The following is a 17,343-nucleotide window of genomic DNA, read 5'->3' on the forward strand; positions in this document are numbered from 1 at the left end:
GTTTCTTGTACCATTGCTCCCAAGGCAGGGAGTTGGGCAAGTACTTGCTTGTCTAGATGAGACTGCGTTATGTGTCTTCTGCCGGTGTGCCTGAATAAACAGCTTCAGAGCTGGGCGACAGCGCCAGGCTCTGAGTGTCACTGGAAGCAGGCAGATGGGCCCGCTCGTAATGCCTGACCCCAGAGGCACTCCAACAGCAGCAGTGGCAGGGGGAGCTGGCTCCCCGCAGAGGTGGTCTGCCACACTTGTCCTCAGAAAATCTCCTTTATTAAGCCTCCCAGCATTTCCCTGTGAGACGGATGGATTAGTTGCACTCTTAAATGAGGAAAGGGGCCTGCCAGTTGCTCACATGTCATGCAATAGGTCGGGGATGAACCAAGAGCATATCCTGGTTGAACATAGAAGATGCACCAGCATTGAAGTACAAGTTCCAGCGTTGGCTTCATATCAGCAGCCACCTGCTGAAGGCGCAGGAGATGAGATGCCCCAAGGCCTGCTGGCTGGGGAGCTCACCCACCTCCAGGCCCTTGGCACAGCAGTGAGCTGTTGCCCTCTAAGCATGGGTCATGTCTCAGGCAAAGCTGTTGCTGCCTGTTCTGGATTAATAACCTTAATTACCGGGGCGCTGTGGGTCAGAACTTCCCAGCGCTGACTGTATTATGGCTCTTTAATCTGCTTTTCTCTCGCATGATCTCCAAGCCTGGAGGGATCAGCAGACGGGGAGATCTCCTGCCTTCCTGCTCACTTTTCCCTTGTGAGAGGCTGGAGAGACTGGTCGGATGGGGAGCAGCGAGCAGAGCTGGCACCTCTGGAAGGAAGGTGCTTCTGCCACTCCCAGGTGTGAAGGACAACGTGCCAATGTCTGGGGCTTGTGCTGGACTTCAGCTACCTGCAAGAAATTGGAACCCCTCTCCCCATGGGGGTCTGGCAGTCAGGTGTGATCGGCTAGGGAAGGACTGGGGGGATCCTGCCTTCTGAGTTCTCTCATCCACGTAAAGGTGATCCAGCTGAAGTCATGAACTTGGATTTTGAAGATGTTCCCCCCACTGAGGGGTTCTTTCAAAGAAAACGGGTCAGGTCTCTTGAGTGGGGAAACTCTACCAGAGGAGGGTGAGACGTCTGCGGTCCAGCATGGTCCTAACTGATCTTGAAGAGCAAGGGGATGGAGAGGGGACAGTTTGCCAAGCAGAACAAAATCACTTGGAGGAGGGAAAGCAGAACTGAGCAGGAAAGAGTTGTAGAAGGATCTCCTGATACTGAGTGTCTGGCGAGCTAACAGCAGTATAAAGTGAGGGGTGCAGGGTAATGCACCCATGGATGAAACACATCTATTCATGGTCATTAATGGTAGGGGTTGCTACTGGGGCCATTTCCTCTTTGGTAGAAGACCTCAGGTGCTGTGGATCTGTCTGAAAGTGCTAGCTCAGCAGAAGCAAGCAGAAATTACTGGGAAAGGTACGGAGCAAATGGGAGCTCTCATTGCACTACAGTAGACATCCCTGGTACGCTCGCACCTCGAATACTGCGTACAGCTCTAGTTATCCTTCTCAAACAAACAACAAATAAAAAGGAACAGAACCAGAAAAGATGCAGGGAACAGTGACAAGGTCAGCAGAGCATATGGAATAGCTGCTGCCTGGGGAGAGATGAAACAGATTAGGCATTTTCAGCGTCTTCAGAAATGAAACAATTGAGAAGGGAAATACAGCAGAGGCGTCTAAAGCTATGACTGTCATGGAGAACATGAAATTACTATTTCACAGTATAACTGCTAAGGTGAGCATTAAATGGAGCTTCCGAGAAGCGGTTTTAAACTAATGAAAGCTTCTCCCGGTGCATGATTAACCTGTAGAACTTCTTGCCAAAAGAGAGGGAGGAGACCAGCAGTATTACTGGCTTCAAAAACCGATTATAAAAATTTGTTGCAGAGAAATCGATCAAGGGTTTTTAAATGCGTTGTGAGACATCGTGTGGATGAGGAAATTGCAGAGCTGCAGGGCACTGGCAGTGGGTGGACAGAACAATGTATGGCTGCCCCTTTCTTGCTCTGTTTTCCAGAGCATCTGTTCCAAGCCAGTGGCACTACTACCAAAGTATGTCTGGAGAAGTCTTAAAAGTTCCAGCTTCTGAGGAAGCATCCCTGTGCTGAAAAATATCCCAGACAACCACTTTTCACTAACTCTGATTCAAGATATTTGATACATACAACACTAAATTTCTTTCTAATGTCTGGAAACGCAAATACTACGTTGAGCTTTTTGTATGTCTGAGGATAAACCTATTAAACCTATTAAATGATCAAGCCTATGGGACATCTTTATTTATCTGAATCTGCTTTGGCGAGCTGAGAGAAGGCTGAGGTTTTACCAGGCAAGTCTCCCCACCAGCAGCTGGAGTAAGTGGGTTGTTCACGTGCGTTCATGTGAGCTTTGCTTTCTGAGCACAGAAAGGCAACTATGAAATTGGTCTTTCTCATCAGATGTACGAAATCAAGGTGTCTTTTTTTTCCTCATCTTCCATTTGCTGTCAGAAGGTGTGTGTGATATACTTTTTCCCTGGTAGTTTCCAGCAGAATAGCTGCAATCTTTGCCTTATAATGGGCACAATTTTTTACTGGTCAGGAAGAAGCTCACTGAATCACCAGACCAAGCAATGACAGGAGATTCCTTACTTACACAAATCGTCCTGTGGCCTTCAGTAAACCCCTGAACTTTTGCTGCAGTTCCCCACCAGCTCTGGGGTGTGTGCTCTGCACCTCGGTGGAGCTGGGTGAGAAGAAGCTCTGTGTGGTTAGCATGATTCTACAGCAAGCACAGCTCTTGTGCTAGTGCTCTGCCTCACGAAGGAGGGACAAAGGACAGCAGGAATACTCAAAGCACCATGATGACAGCAGGATAAGCGCTTGCACTGTAAAGGGATGTAATTTTTTAGCCTGTTCCGGAGCAGGTTTTGCTCAAATGGCTCCTGCAAAGAAAGATGCTGAGAAGCAGCAGTTACGTCTTTGCTGAGGAACATACACCAAATGATCACAGGTGGATCTATGGGGTGATGGTCGGGAAATGAGCCCCAGGTGCTCCCAGGGAGACATGTAGGTTTACAAATGGGGGCAAGGTCTGAGGCTGTATTGGTGCCAGCCTGAACAAAGCTGCCAGGGCTCATGGACCGTTTCTCACCACATCCACCCGCACTTGGCCAGGAAATATAATGAGGGCAAAGACTCGCAAAAATGACCTACTTGTGCAGGCTGTTTATCTGCGAACTAGTCATGGTGTTCAAAGGCCTGCAGGTAGTCAATATAGGTAAAAACAGAAGCAGAAGGCACCCAGCACCTTGAAAGATCAGCACCTGCCTTTCTATGAGTACAAGGGGATTGCATTTCCTGCCTAGTCTCGTCTGAGCTTTTGTTGACTTTCTTTTTGGGGCTTTACTAACTGATAAACTCCTGCACATTATGCTATTTTAATACCTAGCAAAGAGCCTTGTCTGCTAAATCACCTTATTTTTCTCTGATCGGAGCACAGTGTATTCCTCTTTTTAGTAGAAGGTATTAATTTAAATTCCATAATCCCAAACATATTCTCGTTTCTGTTCTGTGCTTCAGAAGGCCAATGGCATTTTAATTTAATAAGGGAGAAACACACATGACACTGTGTTCCCTGCAACTGTCTTCTGACCTCAATGAGTCTTTCCCAGCTTTCTTTATGTTTCAGCAAATGCAATCTCCGCTTTTATTGAAGAACTCTATTCTTTCTAATACCCAGCTTCTACCTGGCAAAACTTAAATATATGTAACATTTTCACAGTAACTTTTTATATGTTATTTGCATTATTATTTAGTAATAAAGTCTGTCAGTGGAGCCTTAGCAAGATTTATGTCCCACTAAAAAAATTGTCTGAACATATGCTGGCCTTTTGCAGAGAAATAAATTTTATTTTGGTTTGCTTTGGTTTTGGATTAAAATGAGTTAACTTATCTAGCAATATCTTGATTTATGTCAGCTCCCTTTGTCTTTCCAAGTTCCATAAGCTTTGTTTACTGGGAGAACACTTACCTAATTGGGTACATGGTATTACTGAGTGTTTTGTGGCATGTACACACTTGAGTCATGCATCACGGTTCCTAAAGAATCATCCTTTGCCTTTTTTATGCTTCCATTTTGCTGTTTAAGCTTACTTAAACCTACTTACTCAGTTTGAAAGAACATGTGCTTGTTGCAGTCCTCGTGCCCCTCCTTTAGAAATGTCAAGGAACACTTGCTCGCTCTTTTCACCAGTTTGATTCTGCTCCCCTTTGCTGTTGTAAGTCAGAATCTGACCCCTTTGGAGCCTGCCTCACGCACAGGTGCTGGCAGATCAGAACCTGTCAAGCCTGGCTCATCATCCTGGCTGGATGATGATGGAAACCCCTCAAGGAAATGGGGGTTATTTTGTTGGTAGTTTTGCAGACTTTTCTGAGTGGTTTTTCCAAGAAGTGTTATTTTAATGAACAGAGGTCTCAAACTTCAGCTGCCTGTTGCATTCTAATTTGTTCTTACAGACTTCTGTAGCTTGTCTAATACACATCTTTGCATGTCTGAGTGATAGCACCTACCTCTTCCTATGCTGGCTTAACATAGATAACACCTCAGTGCACCTCTTTCCTGGTACCCAGCACTGCACTTCAGCATTGGCATCTCTAAATCAGAGCCCCCTCATTTACAGCTCCTCCCTGGCTGCTAAGCAAGGAGGGCACCTTGACTTCAGATCTCGCTGTGCTGTCCTTGATCTGCCAGATCCAGAATTGTTCTCGTCTCAAACACACTGCTGGGGCACTTGCAGAGACAGGGCTGTTGCTTTTTGTGCTATTACAGAAGTACTCGAGAACCACCGGTTGTGATTTAGGGCTTCACTGTGCAAGCTGCTTCTGGCCTTGTTTCACAGGGGCTACAATTTTCCTCACTGATCAGGTACAGCAGAGAAATGAAAGCCATGGGTGGTGGGGAGAGGTAACAGCTGCAATCTCAGTTTGGTGTCAGCCCTGCTAGGCCCTGGCAGTGCTCCCCGAATGCTGTAGAGCAGGCATTGCTAAGGGTTTCGGCTGGAACAAAGATCCCGGGTAAGTGGGGACGTGCAGAGAGAAGGGTGGTTCTCTTTGGCTTTATTCTGTGACTTGGTGAGTTTGCCAGGTCCTGTGTAATATTGTTTATTAATAACTAATCCCTGGGATCTATGCTACTTTGCATCCTTTTAATGGTGCTGAGCTCTATGTTACTGGCTCTGCTTCTAGCTAAGTGCTGTTTTCGGTGTACTAAGTAGGACGGACTGGAAAATAAGAGCTTCCATTTCATGAAACATTTAGCATTTTCATTTTTTGTCTTGTTTTCTTCATATTCTAGAGGAAAACTGAAACTGTGGGGGTGTTTACTAAGGGCATGAAAGACTGTGGTGCTCTCACAAATACTGGTTTTGCCACAAATCCTCAATAGCCTCTCCCAGTAGAACAATGTTTATCTTGCTATGCCTGGGACTGGTTCATGTGCCTTGGTACTCCGATTTCCGTGTGTTTTATATCTTTTACTTTTCCAACTTAGTGGGATTCCCAGTGCTGCAGCCCAGGTGCTGACTGTGCCTCACGTTTTGAGTTGAGGGGCATCCTGCCATGAATTAACAACGAAGCCTCTGTCCCCACGTGCACACAGTGTTATGTCCTAAGTGCAGCCCCCAGAAAAACTTAGGTTTTTTTTTGTTTGCTTTGTTTTTGAATTGCGATGTATTCAGGTGGAAGAGTTCATGGGAGAGGTTGTTGTGTACTGTTTCCCCTTTCCATGGAGGAAGCTTCCCATGCAGGCCGTGTGGGGTGGGTTTTGCACTGAGTAGTTTCATAAATAAATCAGACAGCTCTCCAGAGAGCATCTTCCCCCAGGTGCCTGCCTGTGCCCGGGTACAACCTTGGTCTGTGCAGCTCAAAAACTGAGCTTGGAGTAAATCGAGCTGTGATGGGTTAAGAATAGGGAAAAGAGACCAAACGTTGAGATTGGGCAGAGTGCCCTCAGCCCCGCGCTGTCGCTGTAGGATCTGTAAGTGGAAGCGAGGATCTGTAAGTGGGGAAAAAAGGCTCCAGAAGTGGAAACAAGGACCCGTAAGCGAAAGGAGGCAGGCCCAGCCCCGCCTGCAGGCACGGCTGCTAGTGGTGCCCGAAGCCGAGAGGTGTGTCCTGGGCCCGGCCCAGCCACGTTGCGGGTCCCGTGTTCGGGGCCGAGCGGGGAGCCCCGGCCCGGCGCTGCCCGAGCCCAGCTCGGGGGCTCCCGGCGCAGCCCCGCTGCCGGCAGGGCCGGGGGGCGCCCCCCGTTCCCGGGGGGGTCCCGGGCGACTTCGGCAGGGAGCAGGGGAGGGCAGGAGGGGAAGGGGGGGGGTCCCGGCGGGGGCCGTGCCGGCAGGGGGCAGGGCTGGGAGCCGGCCGCTCGCGTTTCTAGGGCTTGACGTCCTTCCAGCTAGCCCGACCCCCTTCCCGGCACAGCCTGCCCTTCCCCGGCGGAGAAGTCCCGAGAAGTGGCGGCGGGCCCCCCCACTTCGTCCCCCTCCTCATCCCCCTCCTCATCCCCCTCCTCATCCCCCTCCTCATCCTCCCCCGGAGCCCGGGCGCGGCGGGGCCGCGGCGATGGGCCGGGAAGTTTGGGGCCGAGGGGGGCTCCCGGCGCCCCGCCGCTGAGAGCCGGCCGCTGCGGGGCCGGTCCCTTTTCCGAGCAGCGGGAGGGCGCCACAAAGTGAAATCCATGAGGATTCTCGGGCTTCTCCTGGAGAAAGGCTCGCATATGCTGCAGTGTCTCTGTGGAAGGCGCCTGAGATCCAGCAACAGCCCAGGTGGGGAGCGCGCGTCCTTGTCCCCGCCGCCCTCGGTTCCCAGCCCGGGCGCCGCTCGGCCTGGGCTGGCCCCGTTTCCCCTTCCTCCTCCTCCTCCTCCTCCTCCTCCTCCTCCTCCTCCTCCTCCTCCTCCTCCTCCTCCTCCTTCTCCCACAGGTGCCCGGGCTCTGTCCGCGGTGCTGACCCCAAAGCTTCGGCCCCGTCCCTACCCCGGTGCCTCCCCCGCGGCCCCCTCCTGACCTGGATCCCCCATCCCACCGGCAGCCCCCCCACGGGTCTCATTTCCCCCCGCAGAACCCTCTCCTCATGAGCAGCCCTCATGTGTGTGTCCCCCACCCCATCGGGAACTCCCCACCCTAGGCGTTAACCCCTGCTTAGTTTAGGGGTGAGCTTCCTCAGGGTGCCCACAGCCCCACAAGACTCAGGTTTGGGGCTGGGCACGCTGTGAGCTCTCCCCGTACCCGTTGTTTGCAGTACCAATGTTTGCTTGGAGGGTGGTGAATGTCTTGAGTGGGGATGCCCCTAGGAGCACAGGGAACCCCTGGCTGCTTCCGATGGGGCGTGGGAGGCTCCCAGCCTGTCGAGGAAGGAGCACTGCATGAGGATAGGAGCACAATGGGGTGAAGGGCTGGAAGACGTGCTTGATCCTGAGCTGTAACTAAGTGATGTTTGAAGAGGGGACTAAGCATATGAGCGCCTTGGTTTGGTGTGGTACTGCCTCCGAGTTTTAGGGTGATCCTACTGAAGTCCTTTAAGTGGTGTCTCTGCAGCTTCCTTTGTGCTGTGCGTGTTTCAAGAGTCTGACTTTCCCTTTCTACAACACTGGGTAAACAGTAATGGAAAGAAACTCTGTGTTGTTATTATTATTATTTAAGATTTGTAGAAGTTATAGCACTGAGCCTGCTGCTTTGAGCTTGGCTGGGTTTCAGTGCCTAGTTGGCTGTCTGCTAGATCTGCCTATTGAACCCTGACCATTGCAATCTTTGGGCACCGGATGCTTACAAGGATGTCTTTATAGTATCATTTTTTAATGCTTATGTTGTTTCCTTATGAGAGATCTTAGTCTCGTGAGAGAGAATTTTCCACACCTCCCGCGTAAGCACTCGCTGTTACTCATTGAAGAGACGGGCGGTGTTTGGGGAGCTGTTGCTGAGGTAGCCTCGATTCCCTTCTGGCCTAGCATTTGTGGTAGCCTCTAACTTCAGTACACCAGGAGCTGGTTGTAGTGCCCTGACGGTTACCCTGTTGAGCTGGTTTGGCTTTTCCGATGGATCCCGTGCTAAGACGTGATTGATGGATACGTGGTGACTGAATCTTTCCTCATTTCTTCTGCTTTGGGCGATACTGGATGTTGTATAGTCTGCGTTTCATGATGCTGTGCTATAAAGAGGCCTAAAAAGCCCCTGGGAACGCCCTCGTGTCACTACATCTAGCTGGCCTTGTTCTCCAGGTACTAGGCCCGAACCACTACAAGGCCACCAACGGGCCGCCCCAGGTGTGGCCTGTTGCTTTGAATCAGGCTGCTCAAATATGTTTCCTTTTCCTGGCTGCATTTGTTCCCCCTTCCATTGGGGTTGGACTTTACATTTTTAAAAAATATGAAAACGTGGGGAAAAAAAAAAAAAAGGAAGAAAGCTGCCACTTACGATGAGGTCACTGGCTGGGCCTGCTGGAGGAGAGATCTCCTTGCTACTGCTTCAAAGAGTCAGCATACCTCGGGAAATAGGTACATACTCCTGCAACAGCCCTTAAACATGTGGCATTGTGCCTAGTGGGACTACACCCGTCAGAGATATAAACCAACATAAGAATGATAAATTACAGGAGAGGAAGGACCATGGAATCACAGACTAGAGCAGCAATGGCGTGAAGTGCTGTGAGCTACTTCCATGCCCTTGATCATCTTGTCTGAGGAGTTGTACTGATAGCCAGGTGGTTATGCCAAACTATTTGGCCTTTTGTGCACTAAGGTTACCCAACAGATTGATCAAGACCTTCAGCCTCCTCCTACCTACATTTTCTTTCATGAAAACAAGTCATAAGGATATAAACGCGTGCTTAAAGTCAGATTCATACTTGTGTGTGGTGCTGACTCAGAGCCCTAGACCACTCCTGACTGACAGAAACTAAGGCATAATACTTCAAAGAAAAACAGCAAAACACTGAAGGTGGTTGTAGAGTGCTGTGCAGCTCTGTTGTGATGCTAGCAAAAATCTTAGCGAGATTTTTGTTACCGCTATGCTAAGACACCCCACCTCCACTCTTAGCTATCTCTAGGCTGCTGTTTTCGTATGCTTCGCTTCTGAGGTCTGCTGCCACTTGTCTCAGTCTGTGCAGGGGCAGACTTCCCTGGTTGTTGGAGCAGCACCTTGCAAAATGTGGTTTAATGGGTCCCTAAGGTACCACGACAGTGCAAGTAATTCAAAGCAGTACGGAACAAGAGATTTATTTCTAATCCCTTGTGGATTTCATTGCAAGTATTTTGGCACAACGATGTCCTGTCTCATCTTCCATGCACATCACTTGTTATCTCACTTTCACAACTCGTGAGCTGACTGATTGTATTGCACGTGCAGAGTTATTTCCCTTCTGGATGATATCATAATTAATTTTGTTGAATCTTTATTTCTTGGTTAATTTATTTTCTCTGCTAATAAATTTCCCCATTTGCTTGGGATGTGCGGTTTGCCAGAATCACTTTTGTTTTTAGCTTCTAAGTCAAAATAATGAAATAGATTGCTACAATGCGAAGGGTGAGATAAACATCCGATAACCATTGGAGATATAACTGTCACTGTAGTTATGAAAAAACAATGCAGATGACTAGTACCTGGTTTGCAGGGACTTGATGTAAAAAAAGCATGTACTAACTACACTAGTAGGAGCATGAAAACTTCTGCTGGTGAGTATTTCAGTCTTTGTATGTAAGACTTAGTATTTGGCTGTTCATGGGGTTCTGTCTCTTGCCTGTTCTGCCCTAGGCTCCTGTGTAGACCCCCCTCTGGGTGCGTTACTGCTAAAACCACAGATATGTCTCACGTTGTCTCATCAGCCGGAATGAACGCATCTAGCAGCAACGTTTTCAGCCTTGTTTTCAGTAGTAGAGGCCTGGCTGTGTCCAGAGACTGATCTGTTTTCAAACCTCTGGGTAAAAAGTACCTCTCGGTTTAAATCCCTTTCCTGCAAATCAATGCCTTCAGTAGAAATTAAGATCATATTGAAAGTAACCCCTGAACTTGGCCTCACTGGGACTCTAACACTGGTAAAATTTGGAGATGCTCCTGCAAATATGCTGATTGATGCTGGCTTTATGGCAGATTAAAATGCTGTCTGGCACAGAGTGTCTTTATGTTTCTCCATGCATCACAACACTAAGCCTGATATTTGGGGCAATAGCAATGAGCATTCTGTCTAGGTAGGCAAGGTCAGATTGTGGCTCTGCTATTAGCCTGTCTGTTACTCTCTGTACACATCTCTGCATTTGTCCTGAGACTATTTGGGGCACTGCCATAATGTGCCTGCACTTGCAGGTGCAAATGGACTCACACACATAAGATGTAAAATTGCATATTCAAGATTAACGTTTGGCTTACAAGCAAAACCGACGTGCCTTGTTTTGCTTGGCATTCCTTGTTTGGCTTGTGCAGTGATCTGTGCATTTGTGTACACTTATGTGCACCAGTTCTGGAAATTTTTCCCACTGCTATTTATTCGGGTAGACAGAAAGTTAGGTGTAGGACATACACCGTGCTCTCAGCTTCGTTAGTGGAAGTAATAGGTCTGTGCATGTAAGTGACCGAGAGTAAAACTTGGAGCTCCTTGCTGGGCGTGGGGAAGCCCGACAGCCCTGCAGCCCGTGGCAGCTCAGAGCACGGTGTGTGCATTTTGGGGGGAGATGGGAAAGGGGACTTAGCGAGCTGGAGGCAGGAGCTGGTCACGGGGTTGAGAAGCGATGCTGTTGCACTGGGGGTCATCGGCATCTTTTCATTCCTGCGCCAGCTCCCTTACCTGCCGCTGTTCAAAGTGTGTCAGCGTCCCTGTGTGCATTCTGCTCAGGCTCCCCCATCCCGTTGTGTGTCTTTGGAAAACTAATGTGTACTGACCAGTGGAAATTAAGTGCGTGTGCTGTTGCAGGGTAGTTCCTATTGTTGACGCTCATATGCTAGCTGAAATAATACCTTTGTCTGATTTAGTTTAATTCATCAGGGAGATGAATTAAGCAAAACTATGAAAATTCTTTTTTATTTTGTAATAGGAGCACTCCTCTAGGGTATTATTCAAGAATAGCTATAGCATTTTAAATCCCCGCTTTCCTTTATTCTGAAGTAACCTTCCCGTGTAGACATATGCTGAGTATCTCTCCTGGAAGCTGTGGTGCTGGGGTACCTCTGGCCTGTCTGAGCTAGAAGTGATGGCTTTGATAGAGTTCTTATTTGGTGAAATAGCTTGGCTTCTATCATGCAGAAGTTCAGAGATTTACAATGATTTTAAAGATTACACATATAACTTTTTCTAAGTGTTCACAGCCAGGTAAGTGTAGCTATGTGAAGGAAAGTCTTCAATTTCATGCAGGGCTTTATGGTTCACTTTGCGATAAAATTTTTCAGAAATCTTCAAATGGGGGGCTGGAGGCTTCCTGGGTGTGAGGTGCGTGGCTGGCAGCCAGGCGGCTGGGCTCCGGAGCTGGGAGCCTGGAACTGGCAGGTCTTCAGCGGGTCTTCTGGGTCTGAAACTTCTCTGGGTCCTACCAGAGCACCACTGATACTGAATATTCGTGAAATGCTTTTCTTCTGGTGAACGAACAGCTTCAGGCAAAGTAAGCTTCATCTGAGTTTTCTTAAGCAGCTGGAATCAGGATGAGAGACAACTCTCTGAAGCAGAGGTTGGCTGGTTTGTGGCACTTGTCATCGGGAGTTTTACAGGGTTTTGCAAAGGAGGGAAGTTTAACTCTCTCCACCTCCCAAGCTAAACCAAGGGCAGAGTTTAAACACTATGGGCAATTGTAACACGCTGTAAACTTTAAGTCCATGTGGGAAATGTTAACCAAGAATTTTTGTGAAGGATTTTTCCTACTTTTCCATTGGTTTTCCTGAATAACTGCATACACAAAGTTCTGTCTTCTGTTACTGTTTTTCCCATGTGAAAGTAACAAAATAATCCACGTTCATAAGCAGATGCTTAAAGCAGCTGACTTTCAGAGCAAAAGCTTTCAACATAAGAGCTGTGTGAAGATCATGAGGTCATGTCTGCTCCAAGACCAAGGAGTTTTTCCGGACCTGGGTCTCAGTTCAGCGAACTGTTTAAGTGCACTTTTAACTCTACGCATGCACCTAATCCCATTTTAAGATGATCATGTGCTTAGTGGAGTCATTGCTTTAGATGAGTGGCTTTCAACCTTTTCTAACAGGCATCACCCCTAAAGTTCTTCCTGTTTATCCAACTAATTTGACATTACGGGTGGTAGGCTTACTTTCTGGCTTTTTTGCTGGCCATTCTGGAGGTATTCACGAACAGTTTGCAAAGCCCTGTTCCTTAAAGAAACTGAAATCCCTTGGCTTTGTTTGTGAGAACGACCTACTGCTCGTTTACTTAATTTTGTTCCCAAATCAGTTCACTTCTCTTCGCGCAGCCCTTTCTGTTGCTTACCAGAAGGAAACTATTCCTTTTTTACTGGTCAAACTGCTGCTCGTCGTAGATGTTTAAAGCCAGGTGGTAGAGATATCATCAACAGTTCAGCAGCAGGCTTTGGGAGCGAAATGAGATTGCTTGTGAGATGGTGGTACACAGGGCTTTCAATTGTATGAAGGGATGTTTGCTTAAAAGGCCTCTAAATAGATTCTGCCCCTCGGAGGAAAAGAGATGTGTAACATTTAATAATAAAAATAGCGTTTCTTCCCTTAGCCTGAAATGGCATGGAAGGAGGTAATCATGTTTTGTACGGCGAAGCATTTTTCTAAATGGCATGTTTGTGCCTTTCGAGTATTGTGGCTGCGATTGGCTGCCGGGCCCATTTGCATGTGCTCAATTGCGGTCCTGGAGATCTGTGACAACAAGCCGGCAAAGCCAGGCTCAGCTGGGAGCATGGAAGCTGCTGCTAATTTAGTGATGAGCCACCCCCAGGCCCAGCGTGAGTCATTAGCATTGGTTTGTTTTCCAGATTCGGCACTGAACGCTTCCAGGGTCCAAGCTGGGGATTATCTCTGGAGTTGTATTTATTCCCTCAAAGCTTTGTTTGTTTCAGATAAGAGAGAAAAATTCCATTCTGCAACCCATGCAGTAATTAATTGTTTCCTTATTAGTGTCCTCTTCCTGCTATTAAAGCAGTGTGTGCATTCACAGCCGTTTGGTCACTTGAAAACTCACTCGTGCGTGGCACCGCGATCGCGCTGCTCCATCCTCGTTGCGTTGCCTCGTGCACCGAGGGGACGGGCGGGTAGCAGCAAGCACGGCGAGGCGAGGCAGCTTGGCTCCGTCAGAGCTGAGATGGACAGTTACTGCTCTCTGTTCTTGTATGTGCCCCAGTACTTTCCCAGCAAGTCTTTTTCTTAAGCAACAGCAGTGCACGGGAGCAGCTGGGGCATCCCGTTTGTTCCAGGTCAGGAGTCTGACCTGAGGCTGTATCCCCAGGTGGCAGGCCTGGTCCCCTCTTGCTGAGATTGCTTGTGCTCCTGGAAAAAGAACAAGAAAATCCCCTGTCCTGTGCTGTGATTGTGACAAATCCAATCAGTTTGGTCCCAATTTTTAGCCTGTCTTCCACACTGTCTTCTCAGACAGGCTTCTGTGGTGTGCCAGGGACCAGGCAAGTGTGCCTGGGACACCTGGGCAGGATACAAAGGAAGCGTCCAGGAGCAGGAAAATGGGTCTGTGTGGGCATACGAAAACATGGAAAAGTGTTTTGAACGCAAAATTTGGATGCGCACTGGGTGGGGAAGACATGGACAGTGTGGGAGGGAAACACGAACATGGGGGTAGAATGAGGGACCCTCTCGCCAAGGGAGAGGGACGGAGAAGGGGGGACTCTTAATGAAACTGGCTTTAGAAAATCTTACTGAAAATGTTGTGCTGTCTTTGTGAGTAGAAGTGCCCAATGTTCTGCCTTAGTCGAGGGAATTTTCAGGATGGGGGAGTGTGCAGGGGGGACCCCAGGTGTGCAAGAAGGGAGGGACAGGCTACAGCAGCCTTCCCTATGGGGCACGGGGTGGAGCTGGCCATGCTTAAACAGAGCTTTTGAACTGGAAAAGCAGAAGGACCAGAAGTGTCTGATACTCCCACAGCGATGATACTCAAGCGTCTCAGTGTTGGTATATCTAGAAATGACTGCTGGAAAGGGGCTGCCAAATCCTCTCTGTTGCAAATTCCTTCTCAAGTTCTGCATTTCCTCTTTTGTTGAAATGTGAAATGAAAACCAAACCAAACTGAACAATCACTGGTAGCCCGATGGGACCAGACAGCCAACGTGCTGTTAGTGTTTGTCTGAATTCCTGTGACTTACTGTTGCCATTGCTTACCTTCTCCCATGGGGTTTTTTTGCTGGTGGAGACAGCAGCTTTTCCTTTCTGTGTGGGCAGCCCTGACTCTCTGGTCTCTCACAGGGGCTGGCAGGCCATCATCCTTCAGAAGCAAAATCCAGTAGCAGCCAGAGCGTGTTTAAGTGTGCCTGGCTCTATGCAGAATTGCAGCGGTGAAATTCATGTGCAGACCCTGACGTTTTGGGGACACCCCCCATGTCCCAGCGCACCGTGCTTCCTTACCTGCTTCCTAAGTTTAGAGGCAGCTCCTCAGCATCGCAGTCGGTGTGGTGCTAGGCCTGGAGGCACTCTTACACGCTGCTTTTGAAAGGCTGATTTCCCCTGGCATTTTTGTTCTGTGTAAGCAGGGTATAATCTTCGTAAATATTTGGTTGGCTGATCAGACAAATTTGTATATAAATATTCAGGCATGGCTCGACTTCCTGCTGCTGGGCTCCGGCGTTCCTCTCGGATGACTGGGGTTTATCTTTTATGGATAAGACAGAAACTCGGTGTGCTTTTTCCTCTGTTTCAGAATTGCTGGAGTTTGTGTGATGAATCCTTTCCTGTTCTTACCCTTAACCTGGAGAGGCAGTTCTGGGGATAGCTTTCATGTCTCTCAGCTGCTTGCAGGCTGCTCAGCAAGGGAAATGCTCCTTCCCTGCCTCCACCTAGCCTGGTAAATGGCTGACACACATCTTGCAACATCTCCGGGGAGATCTGTTACTGCCCTGCGGCTCATTCACAGCACCTCGCCCAAGAGGTGACATGACTTGTTGGTTATTTTTCAGGGTTGGCTTGTTGGTGGTTTCTTCTTTTTTTCTTTTTTTTTTCCCCCTTTGTTTGAGGTTAGGAAAGGTGAGTTAGAACAATGGGATTTCTTCAGATGACATGTCAAGCGTGAATAAAAAGTACAGTTAAGAGAGAGCATGTCCTTTTCTGGTGAAACACTTCTGTGAATTAATTTCACTCCTGTTGGGCATTCCTGGATGCTGAGAGCCTCCCTTCTGTGTACACACAGCCCATGTCCTTTGGGTCGACACTTCCCTGTCTAGCACACTGGCTGGCAAGCCCCCAGGGAGGGATCCTCCAGCCTCCTGGAGAAGGCCAGGAAACATGGTTTTGACGATAGAAGTACAGAGAGAGAAATGCTGAGCCCAGAGCATGCTGGAAAGGCAGGTGCGTGTCTGCCTCCCATCCAGAAGAGGGAAGGCTGTGTACAACCCCCTTGCACCTGGAGGTGCCACCTCTGTTTCTCTCCTGACCCCCTACTCACTCGGTTGAGCTCCACGTCCAATTTCAACCTGGTGCAAATTTCAGGCACCAGCCTTCGCTGCTTCTGTGCTCCCAGGCTGTGAAAGGGGAAACCAGCGCAGAGCTGGGGAGGAGAGGAATGGTAGTACGCCTCTATTATTTATGGGAATGTTCACTTGGCTGGTAAACATCACTGGGTTTAAACACTGGAAGGATGTGCTTGCTACTGAATAAGCACGTTGCACCACTCACTGCCAAGGGACGGTCTTCTGTTGTAGCACTTCTGTAATCTCTCTTTAAGCCTTGAGACTAGGAGCAAGCATGCCCTACTCCCTGTTTCAGCTTTGCTTTATCCACAGCACCGTTGTGTTATAGAACCAGATCGTCACTGGGTTTGATATATGCTGGAAAGCATTATTTGGCAAAAAAAAAGAAGCCCCTTTGAAAAAAGCCAGCAAAAAACCTATATGGAGTCAGCATCAGTTAACAGAAAAACATGAGAGCAATTCAAATGGGCCAGAATGAAATGTCCATCTCTCCCAGTAGTATTCTTTCTCCATCCACATTAAACAGAAAAAAAAGTGAGAAAGCAGCAATAGGGCATGTTCCCCAAATGTTCTCCCAGCTGCTATTTTCAGCTTAGGAAGTTTTCTGAGCCAGTCATGGTTCAGTGTATTTAGAGATTGTCAGTGGATTTCCCTTCCGTGTGCTTGACCAGGCTCCCCTTGAGTTCACATACATTTTTAACATCCAAGTGTCCTGTGGAAAGGGTTTCCCCAGCTCCGCTACCAGACGCACAAAGACGTCCCTCCCTTCCCTCGTTTTGCACATGGTTCCTGCTGGCTTGGTTCGATGCCTCCCTGAGACCAGGTACTGAGTGAGCTGGTGCAAAACTGGTCCTGTCCTCTTCTCCCGGCACTTGTGATTTCATGGACCTGAGACATATCCCTCCTGAGCCGTCTGTCTTGCAGTCTGAAGTGTCTTTGCTGCCTTTCTTTAAACCATTCCCAGTTCTGGTAAGTCATTGTTGCAACGGAAGGAGCACAGCAGCTTGCACAAACCATAGCTTGAGCATTGCAGAGGTGAAGGGGAAAATGAACTGAAACCTCCTCTTGTGCTTCTCTCTGGTGAGCTGTGGTGGAGGGGGGCTGCCGTGGCCCAGAGGAGCAGCTGATGGGAGACAGCGGGGAGCTGCTGCCCCTCCTGCCCTTCCTGGTGCAGATCTTTGCAGCCAAGCTGGGCTTCCCCACAGCCAGGGTGAGCAACCAGAGTGTCTGGGCACAGCCAAGCTCCTGCAGCACGTATCTTCTGCATGGTGAGACGAGCTGCAGCTTAACCCCCCTGATCGTATCAGTGAGATGTCCACGGGGTGCTGGGGAAGGCGGGGAGATGCGCTCAGCCTGATGTTTAGGCTGTGGGTGTCTGCGTGTAACCACGCCGGGTGGCAGCGCACCTCCTTCTGTCTGTCCCGTCTGTACAGCACAGGCAGTAACACCCTTTGTGAGGCGGCTGTGGGACCAGCTCGGGACCTGTATGGGCCACTGCAGAACTCTAGATTTCAAAGTAGTTTAATATTACTCCAAGTCTGGACACTGGAACTGGGGAAATGGGTTTGGATTTTAAGTATTTAGCAGAAAACGCACTGTGAGAATTTTAGAGTACGGATGCGATTCCTCATTCATGCTTGGAAACTCATTTGAGACCCCAGCCATTCACTAAGCTCCCATTAAAAGCTCATGCA

General features: G+C 48.8%; 1 protein-coding gene across 5 annotated transcripts in view; it reads left to right on the forward strand.

Moving 5' to 3' along the window:
• Positions 1-17,343, forward strand: part of FGF12 (fibroblast growth factor 12) — a 227,673-nt gene that overhangs the window by 87,326 nt on the left and 123,004 nt on the right. Inside the window, exon 1 of one of the 5 annotated variants that reach the window (XM_040567584.1) lies at positions 6,483-6,840. The exons of the other annotated variants lie outside the window; for them this stretch is intronic. Within the exon in view, the coding sequence (XP_040423518.1) occupies positions 6,753-6,840 (88 nt within the window). The 5' untranslated portion in view covers positions 6,483-6,752. Of the gene's footprint in view, positions 1-6,482; positions 6,841-17,343 lie in introns of those variants that run through there. 5 annotated transcript variants of the gene reach the window in all.

The sequence above is a fragment of the Cygnus olor genome, chromosome 9 (genome assembly GCF_009769625.2).
Source record: "Cygnus olor isolate bCygOlo1 chromosome 9, bCygOlo1.pri.v2, whole genome shotgun sequence".
NCBI lineage: Eukaryota > Metazoa > Chordata > Aves > Anseriformes > Anatidae > Cygnus > Cygnus olor.